The 11,002-nt window shown below is 39.0% G+C and overlaps 1 protein-coding gene across 1 annotated transcript; it reads right to left on the reverse strand.

Moving 5' to 3' along the window:
• Positions 1-5,877: 5,877 nt before the first annotated feature.
• On the reverse strand, positions 5,878-9,632 carry LOC135477142 (peroxisome assembly protein 12-A-like). The gene is made up of 5 exons (XM_064757298.1): positions 9,569-9,632; positions 8,376-8,557; positions 7,498-7,606; positions 6,668-6,783; positions 5,878-5,982 (listed from the first exon to the last, which is right to left on the reverse strand). The coding sequence occupies exons 2-5, from the start codon at positions 8,499-8,501 to the stop codon at positions 5,878-5,880; spliced, it is 456 nt and encodes a 151-aa protein (XP_064613368.1). The 5' UTR covers positions 8,502-8,557; positions 9,569-9,632.
• Positions 9,633-11,002: the final 1,370 nt, after the last annotated feature.

Genomic DNA, 11,002 nt, shown 5'->3' on the forward strand with positions numbered 1-11,002 from the left:
TGAATGGCCAGTTCCACGCCACACATGTGTAGAAACGGAGAATGATGGCAGCCTTTACCAAGAGCATATGCCAGCTGATAGCAGAGTTGTGTCCCTTCCCAGACGGAATGAATATATGGATAAATCGTTGTGAAGAAAGACTGGACTGAAGACAATGACATCTGAAAACGGACAAGTGAATCTACATGTAAAAACTAATACACATGGTTACTCTGATGCATGACAATATGAAACTTGATAATATGAAACATGAGAATCAGAAACATGACATTTTGAAACATGACAATAGGAAACTTGACAATCAGAAACATGACAATATGACACATTAAAATCAGAAACATGACAATATGAAACATGACAATCAGAAACTTGACGGTTTGAAACATGATACATGTATGTCATAATTACTGCATGGCATGGAACAGATTGGAGGTAAATCATGGAAAATACTCTTCTCCATTATCTACACATTTTATATTCCTGTATGCTCTTCTTGATTATCTACAAAGACATTTTGTATTCCTGTATGCACTTCTCAATTATCTACACAGACATTTTGTATTCCTGTATGCACTTCTCGATTATCTACACAGACATTTTGTATTCCTGCATACTCTCCTCCATTATCTACACAGATATTTTGTATTCCTGCATACTCTCCTCCATCATATACACAGACATTTTGTATTCCTGCATACTCTCCCCCATTATCTACACAGACATTTTGTATTCCTGCATACTCTCCTCCATTATCTACACAGACATTTTGTATTCCTGCATACTCTCCTCCATTATCTACACAGACATTTTGTATCCCTGCATACTCTCCTCCATTATCTACACAGACATTTTGTATTCCTGCATACTCTCCTCCATTATCTACACAGACATTTCGTATTCCTGCATACTCTCCTCCATTATCTACACAGACATTTGGTATTCCTGCCTACTCTCCTCCATTATCTACACAGACATTTTGTATTCCTGCATACTCTCCTCCATTATCTACACAGACATTTTGTATTCCTGCATACTCTCCTCCATTATCTACACAGACATTTTGTATTCCTGCATACTCTCCTCCATTATCTACACAGACATTTTGTATTCCTGCATACTCTCCTCTATTATCTACACAGACATTTTGTATTCCTGCATACTCTCCTCCATTATCTACACAGACATTTTGTATTCCTGCATACTCTCCTCCATTATCTACACAGACATTTTGTATTCCTGCCTACTCTCCTCCATTATCTACACAGACATTTTGTATTCCTGCATACTCTCCTTCATTATCTACACAGACATTTTGTATTCCTGCATACTCTCCTCCATTATCTACACAGACATTTTGTATTTCTGCATACTCTCCTCGATTATCTACACAGACATTTTGTATTCCTGCATACTCTCCTCGATTATCTACACAGACATTTTGTATTCCTGCATACTCTCCTCCATTATCTACACAGACATTTCGTATTCCTGCATACTCTCCCCCATTATCTACACAGACATTTGGTATTCCTGCATACTCTCCTCCATTATCTACACAGACATTTTGTATTCCTGCATACTCTCCTCCATTATCTACACAGACATTTTGTATTCCTGCATACTCTCCTCCATTATCTACACAGACATTTTGTATTCCTGCCTACTCTCCTCCATTATCTACACAGACATTTTGTATTCCTGCATACTCTCCTCCATTATCTACACAGACATTTTGTATTCCTGCATACTCTCCTCCATTATCTACACAGACATTTTGTATTCCTGCATACTCTCCTCCATTATCTACACAGACATTTCGTATTCCTGCCTACTCTCCTCCATTATCTACACAGACATTTTGTATTCCTGCATACTCTCCTTCATTATCTACACAGACATTTTGTATTCCTGCATACTCTCCTCCATTATCTACACAGACATTTTGTATTTCTGCATACTCTCCTCGATTATCTACACAGACATTTTGTATTCCGGCATACTCTCCTCCATTATCTACACAGACATTTCGTATTCCTGCATACTCTCCTCCATTATCTACACAGACATTTCGTATTCCTGCATACTCTCCTCCATTATCTACACAGACATTTTGTATTCCTGCATACTCTCCTCCATTATCTACACAGACATTTTGTATTCCTGCATACTTTCCTCCATTATCTACATGCACACAGACATTTTGTGTTCCTGCATACTCTCCTTCATTATCTACACAGACATTTTGTATTCCTGCATACTCTCCTCCATTATCTACACAGACATTTTGTATTCCTGCATACTCTCCTCCATTATCTACACAGACATTTTGTATTCCTATATACTCTCCTCCATTATCTACACAGACATTTTGTATTCCTGCCTACTCTCCTCCATTATCTACACAGACATTTTGTATTCCTGCATACTCTCCTCCATTATCTACACAGACATTTTGTATTCCTGCATACTCTCCTCCATTATCTACACAGACATTTTGTATTCCTGCATACTCTCCTCCATTATCTACACAGATATTTTGTATTCCTGCATACTCTCCTCCATTATCTACACAGACATTTTGTATTCCTGCATACTCTCCTCCATTATCTACACAGATATTTTGTATTCCTGCATACTCTACTCCATTATCTACACAGACATTTTGTATTCCTGCATACTCTCCTCCATTATCTACACAGATATTTTGTATTCCTGCATACTCTCCTCCATTATCTACATGCACACAGACATTTTGTATTCCTGCATACTCTCCTCCATTGTCTAAACAGACATTTTGTAATCCTGCCTACTCTCCTCCATTATCTACACAGACATTTTGTATTCCTGCATACTCTCCTCCATTATCTACACAGATATTTTGTATTCCTGCATACTCTCTTCGATTATTTACAGACATTTTGTATTCCTGCATACTCTCCTCAATTATCTACACAGACATTTTGTATTCCTGCATACTCTCCTCCATTATCTACACAGACATTTTGTATTCCTGCCTACTCTCCTCCATTATCTACACAGACATTTTGTATTCCTGCCTACTCTCCTCCATTATCTACACAGATATTTTGTATTCCTGCATACTCTCCTCCATTATCTACACAGATATTTTGTATTCCTGCATACTCTACTCCATTATCTACACAGACATTTTGTATTCCTGCATACTCTCCTCCATTATCTACATGCACACAGACATTTTGTATTCCTGCATACTTTCCTCGATTATCTACACAGACATTTTGTATTCCTGCCTACTCTCCTCCATTATCTACACAGACATTTCGTATTCCTGCATACTCTCCTCCATTATCTACACAGACATTTTGTATTCCTGCATACTCTCCTCCATTATCTACACAGACATTTTGTATTCCTGCATACTCTCCTCCATTATCTACACAGATATTTTGTATTCCTGCATACTCTCCTCCATTATCTACACAGACATTTTGTATTCCTGCATACTCTCCTCCATTATCTACACAGATATTTTGTATTCCTGCATACTCTACTCCATTATCTACACAGACATTTTGTATTCCTGCATACTCTCCTCCATTATCTACACAGATATTTGGTATTCCTGCATACTCTCCTCCATTATCTACATGCACACAGACATTTTGTATTCCTGCATACTCTCCTCCATTGTCTACACAGACATTTTGTAATCCTGCCTACTCTTCTCCATTATCTACACAGACATTTTGTATTCCTGCATACTCTCCTCCATTATCTACACAGACATTTTGTATTCCTGCATACTCTCTTCGATTATTTACAGACATTTTGTATTCCTGCATACTCTCCTCAATTATCTACACAGACATTTTGTATTCCTGCATACTCTCCTCCATTATCTACACAGACATTTTGTATTCCTGCCTACTCTACTCCATTATCTACACAGACATTTTGTATTCCTGCATACTCTCCTCCATTATCTACACAGATATTTTGTATTCCTGCATACTCTCCTCCATTATCTACATGCACACAGACATTTTGTATTCCTGCATACTTTCCTCGATTATCTACACAGACATTTTGTATTCCTGCCTACTCTCCTCCATTATCTACACAGACATTTCGTATTCCTGCATACTCTCCTCCATTATCTACACAGACATTTCGTATTCCTGCATACTCTCCTCCATTATCTACACAGACATTTTGTATTCCTGCATACTCTCCTCCATTATCTACACAGACATTTTGTATTCCTGCATACTCTCCTCCATTATCTACACAGACATTTTGTATTCCTGCATACTCTCCTCCATTATCTACACAGACATTTTGTATTCCTGCATACTCTCCTCCATTATCTACACAGATATCTTGTATTCCTGCATACTCTCCTCCATTATCTACATGCACACAGACATTTTGTATTCCTGCATACTTTCCTCGATTATCTACACAGACATTTTGTAATCCTGCATACTCTCCTCCAATATCTACACAGACATTTCGTATTCCTGCCTACTCTCCTCCATTATCTACACAGACATTTCGTATTCCTGCATACTCTCCTCCATTATCTACATGCACACAGACATTTTGTATTCCTGCATACTCTCCTCCATTATCTACACAGACATTTTGTATTCCTGCATACTCTCCTCCATTATCTACACAGACATTTTGTATTCCTGCATACTCTCCTCCATTATCTACACAGACATTTTGTATTCCTGCATACTCTCCTCCATTATCTACACAGACATTTTGTATTCCTGCATACTCTCCTCCATTATCTACACAGATATTTTGTATTCCTGCATACTCTCCTCCATTATCTACACAGACATTTCGTATTCCTGCATACTCTCCTCGATTATCCACACAGACATTTTGTATTCCTGCATACTCTCCTCCATTATCTACATGCACACAGACATTTTGTATTCCTGCATACTCTCCTTCATTATCTACACAGACATTTTGTATTCCTGCATACTCTCCTCGATTATCTACACAGACATTTTGTTTTCCTGAATCTTTTATACATTCAATGGATGCTGTAACTAGAAAATACTATAATTTATATCATCTCAAACAATATCAAAGATTTTGTATGCAGGAAGCTGTAAAATAGGTAAGTTTGTTCAGATGTAAAAGTAAACATCCCGAAAGTTGTATAATATGTAGGCTTCAATATGATCCCAGCAGGAAATTTCAGCAGTTTAACACCCTTATGGGGCCTACATGGCCAAGGAGTTAGTTTCAAATCAAGCTGGACTTGAACTCATAACAACTGCATTGGCGAGATTTATTCATTTGATTGGCATTTTATGCCATACTCAAGAATATTTTACTTATACGACGACGGCAGCCAGCATTATGGTGGGAGGAAACCAGGCAGAGCCCAGAAGAAACCCATGAGCATCTGAAGGTTGCTGGCAGACCTTCCCATGTACCCCCAGAGAGGAAGCCAACACGACCTGGACATAAACTCACAGCGACTGCATTGGTGAGAGGTTCCTGGGTCATTACGCTGCGTTAGCGCATTAACCAACTGAGCCACGGAGACCTCGCATTGGTGAGACGCTCCTGGGTTATTGTGCTCCACAAGCATCCTAACCCCAACAAACAGTAGTTGTTTATTTATTTGACTGATGTTTGATGCCGTACTCAGGAATATTTCACTTTTACTACAGCCTGGAGGAACCCATGACCATCTGCAGGTTGCTAGAAGACCTTCCCACATACAGCCGGTGAGGAAGTCAGCATGAACTGGACTTCAGATCACAGCAAGCGCATTGGTCAGAGACTCCTGGGTCAATGCGCAAACATTGGTGCGCTAATCGCCTCGGCCACATGGTCCCGTCTACAAACGGTTAAAAATGCTGGCTATAAGAGCACACTGACCTGTTGTTGACTAAAAACACTTCCTTGTATGTTCCTCAACTCCTCAAATTTATGATCCATCTTCTGCTTGAGGTATGGAAGAAAAACCTGCACAGACCACAGTTTCCATGTTTAATCTCAAAACAAAACACACGTGTGTCAGACTAACTATAAATATTTTCAAAGGCACAATCCATCAAACACAATAAAAGAAACTAAAACAGGCCTTGCTTTAGGTCAATAGTTATAGGGTAAACCCCATTCATGTAAAACGCTCAAAGTATTTCTGTACAAACATGAAGTAGGCAAACATGTATAAAACTACAGCCCTTATTGATGCTTGAGGCTGGTAAAGGGACATAACTCAATTAAAATCCCAAAATGTTACATCTCGCAAATTACATCTCAAACTGACCAAGACAATACTATTCAATCTTTTAAGTTGGGCAAAGCCTTGCTCTCACCACCCTGAGCTAAGTGGCAGAATCCAGCTCTCATCAGGTTTGTGAGCATCCTGTAGCCAGGAGATTTGGCTGGTACCTGACAAAGATGCGTGTTGTACTAACTCAGGTTTGCTTCAACCTTAAACTTGTCTGTGTTTTCTAGCCAGGAGATGTGGCAAGTTCCTGGCACAGACTTTTGGCTTACACTCAGCACTCTGGTATTTCCAGCCACAAACATATTTACCACTATATCAGTGAACAATTCTGTAAAACCTCAGTCACACAGGTATATAAATACAGGCACAAAGATAAAGACAACGAAGAATGTGATGATCGCTACCAAACAGTACCAGGGTAAGAAGAGACCTCCAGTGTTGTGATGAGGACAGATGGGGGTCAGATGATGATGTGTCTCTGCTCATAGAAACTCGCTTCAGGCCATAGAAATTCTCAGAGAATGATCCCCCTAAACAAAACATGAGGTGGTATAAATATATGTCTTCGTACAACGAGGTGTTTTTCAAAGTTTGGTAACTTGGCTTAACACCTTTTCATGACGAACATTTGTTCACGTTTTACGACTACAAACAAATCATACGAAATCATGTGACAAACAATTATTTATACGAACTTTTTTTTTACGTACACTTTCTGCCACATTTACGTCACAACAGTGAGCGCCAGGTACATGACGTAATGGCATAAGACTGTAAATATCTGACTGGTGCCATACTAAAGAAAACTTCACATATACAACGGCCGCCACTACTATGGTGGGAGGAAACCTGGCAGAAGCTGTGGGAAAGTCATGACCACACCTAGGTTGATGGAAGATCTTCCCAGGTACGACTGGAGAGGAAGCCAACATGAGCTGGACCATTTGGTTAGAGGCTCCTCTTTGTATCCATTTATGTTACATGAACATTAACGAAGACACACCTTCACTTGAACCAATGAAAACTTTCACGTGTTTGCCAAGGTATTTTCCTAGATTTCCCTAAGTGTTCACTGGCTATGACGGATTAGGTCAAACACAAAATTTTGGTGATTCAATTCATATCAGAAAACCTTGCAGCGCCAGAGAACAGAATCACAGATTCACACGGCCCATCAGGGGGACTGTAGTCTGTTCTTTGATCAGATCAAAAAAGATCAGTTGTGCTTTATGTTTAAGACTCACCATAGTTTTTCAGGAAGTAATTCTGAAGCACCAAGTCTAATACTGTATAGGCCTCTTCATAATATCTGTACAGCCATCCAAACTGCGCTGGTTTTGTTTCCCCAAGTACCTGCAAATATATCAAAGCAAATCCACAAGTCTGATTACATACATTGTTTGATGCAGTTCTTTGACTGATTAACAAGAATATTTCACTTATGCAACAACGGTCGCTTTAACGGGTGGAGCAAATGCCTGGGTGTGCCGAAGTAAACCATCGACCTTTGTTACTGACGAACTTCCATGTGCAATATACAGACATGGAACCCAATCTGGTGGACAACAAGTGATCTTCCAACTAACGTTAGATAGCATATGATTGTCTTTGACCGCTTATTGTCAAAAAGGCATCAGAAACATTGAGACCGCAAATTCCCTGTCAAGTCTGGTTTTGAAATGAGTGAACATCATGTGCCACGTCAAATGAAAAGTCTGCTCCCCAATTATATGTAACAGCACAATGATGTTTCGATTATATGTCAACTATTTCCTGTTCTATTTCGACATACTTGTACTTTATAGACCTGCATAGCAATTGTTCGCTAAGAATATTAAGGATCTTTGTTGGTGAGTTTTCTATATGAAAACTGAGCCTTCGATATACTGGAACCCTGCCGACACAGGTCTCTCCATGTCTATTTTAAATTTTTTAATGACTATGGTGATATTTATTCATTGACTTTTCATATATATATGCTGAGATTTTTATGTTTTCGCTCTTCTTTATTGTACCAAAAATAAAGCAGACAAAATTTTACAGGTTTGAATGTAGCCTATATATATTACATAATGTACACACACACTATATTAAATGTGTCATTCAATCAATAAATACCTACCCTGACAGCATGCCTGAGTGCGGGCCTGACAGCACTCATCAAACTCTCTTGGGCGAGCACTTCAAATATCGAGGGTTTTCCCTCGCCCCCCACGGCTGAGGTCACATGGGCTCCTTGTTCTGCCATTGGCTCTCTCAACTGATCACTCCATCACTAACTCACCATCAATGCATTATCTGTATCTGTAACAAACAACACTCCCTTTGTATATGGCAATATGACATACTAGTATCACTTGTGGTAAATTTGCACAGTAATTTGTCCATGGCCTTGTGCCGTCACTTGAATATTTCGTTATAGCTATATAGCCATGACGAAATATTTAAGTAAACACAGAGGCATATAGGATTACCAAACATCAGTGAAAAACATCACGAAAAAAAATACCCATCATGCTGTATTAGTCTAAAGCATTGTAACTATTAACATAAAGTGTAAAGTCTGAAGACTAATTTTGGTCAAATATTCCTGGTTGTGTCAATATCTGTGAGACCTCCAAACCTCGGCAAAATGTCAGACTAAGAAAATAAGAATCAAGAAAAGTCATTTCAGATTTGGCTTGCTGAATCTGAGAAGAGTACAGCTTAGCCTAATAAATTAGACGTTGCATGCTATCCATGTTGTATCGATGGCATACAATGTCTAATTTGTTAGGCTAATTACAGCTATGCTCCTCCAAAGCTGAATTGATCACAGCAGTGTATCCTTAAACAGGTCACAATATGCCTGTAACCCATACTGGCAAAGGTAACTTCAGTGGAATACCATTTGAACGACACCAGATATACACGAAATTGCTCATCCAGTTAAGACACCCTTGTGCCAAAAAAACTTCACAGTAGGCCATACCTATGTCCTATTCCTTTAACGACTTGATCGAAGTGATTGTTATCCGAGAAAAAACTCCACAGTTAAGCAGAAACCCTAAAAGTTTTATGGGTTTCCAGAAAGAGGGTTAATGATAGTGGTTTTATCTCCACAAAATTGTGTGCTACAAGTACAACCCATTGGCTCCACATATGAGGCAATCGGTTAAAAACGAAAGTGAAACATTCACGACTTTTGCTTGGAAGCTTGAACGCAGCTACAACGTACATGAACAATTGCATTTACTGTATTAACACTTGTCAACCTTAAAATCACAAAATATAAGTCCTCAGAACGGACTGAATCGAAACTTAAGAAGCGTTTACCTGTGCTCAGCATTAGACATCACTACTGCACTATCATCAACCTATCTAAACACACTGGTACGTTTACATCACTACAACAGTACCCACCGGGCAAAGTACGCGCTTAAGGTCAAGGTCACTATCATCTGGGAGGAAGCCGGGAGGTTGGATTATTCGTCTTAAAATCCTATTTCATCTTTGATCGTCGCATTTTATGCGTGAGTATTTCCACCAAATTCACATGTTTTAGGCATATCCGCATATTTCTAGCTTACTATTGGGAAGCAAGATGCCATACTTTTGTGACAATTTCTAAAATCGGCGTTGATAGATTGTGTATAATTCTACTTCCGGTATGTCATTAACATTATTTTGACGGACATACATGTAAGTGTCAATTTTTCGGTATTGTATTTACTGGTGTGATTTTTTTTAAATCAAAAGATTGTTGAATGAATCAATTGTTTTGATGCTCCCTGTCAACTATGTTTTCACCGTTAGTCACCTAGGAAAGGTTTTATTAAAGCGACTTTATGACACACCCCCCATAAAACAACAACAACAGTACAAGGAGCTGGTTTCATGAAACTGACATAATGAAGTAAGCGCTTAACTACCATGACATCGTATGGTTTAGAGATTTAAAGTGCACTTAGCTCAGGGCAGCTTAACACTAAGTAAGCTGTATGAAATCTGCCCTTGTACCAGAATTTTAAGGAATATAACAGGATTGCCACCATGCACAAACAGTATCGTGCACCCATCCACCATGCCAGCTGAAGTTAATAGTTCTGAAGTCAAAGTGATAATTTGGTGTACCGTAGCACATTTTTATCAAACTCGCCATGCTTCAAGGTAGAAGGTGAGATTGCACTGAAGCGTTTGTAGCCCGCCATTAAAGTTATACTCTGAGTGTTTCAGATGTAGAGCACAATATACTGTGGCGTGTTTCTCTGTCCATGATTTTCCGTAGAATTAAGATCACAATATGTCAGTCCAGTACAGAGCACCAGTTCATGTTTGGTGCTGGAGAGGTGAGGTCTATATTTCGACAGATTCCGAAAGTAGACGTACAGTTGACAAAACATGGTGGCAGAGGGAAATGTCTAGTCGAATGAATGACCGCTTATGGTCTAACACCACATCGGCAATATTTCAGCCATATTGTGGCTATCTAGCTGAAGTTTAGATGTTTATCTTCTGTCTAACAAGGTAGGCTGACGACCAAACAGTATGTGGGTTTTACTAAGAATACATTTAGGAACACCCAGAGCATTACTTAAATGGAGCTCTGCAAGTGATTCAGTGCAATCTCACCTTCTACCTTGAAGTAAGTGCAGTAAGTGCCATGTGTGGTTTGTGAAACCTGCAGTGACAGCTATAGTGAAATGACTTTAAATAACCACATTTATTTCAACGTGGTCATTAGCATCATAAATTAAATATTCTATACTA

The sequence above is a fragment of the Liolophura sinensis genome, chromosome 10 (assembly GCF_032854445.1).
Source record: "Liolophura sinensis isolate JHLJ2023 chromosome 10, CUHK_Ljap_v2, whole genome shotgun sequence".
Lineage (NCBI taxonomy): Eukaryota > Metazoa > Mollusca > Polyplacophora > Chitonida > Chitonidae > Liolophura > Liolophura sinensis.

Excerpts from the sequence above, each read along its gene's own strand:
- LOC135477142 (XM_064757298.1), bottom strand. The coding sequence starts at position 8,501 with ATGGCAGAACAAGGAGCCCATGTGACCTCAGCCGTGGGGGGCGAGGGA. Across the intron at positions 6,784-7,497 it reads TTACTTCCTGAAAAACTATG|GGGGATCATTCTCTGAGAAT; the intron begins GTGAGTCTTAAA and ends TGTTTTGTTTAG. Across the intron at positions 5,983-6,667 it reads GGAGGTCTCTTCTTACCCTG|GTTTTTCTTCCATACCTCAA; the intron begins GTACTGTTTGGT and ends TGGTCTGTGCAG.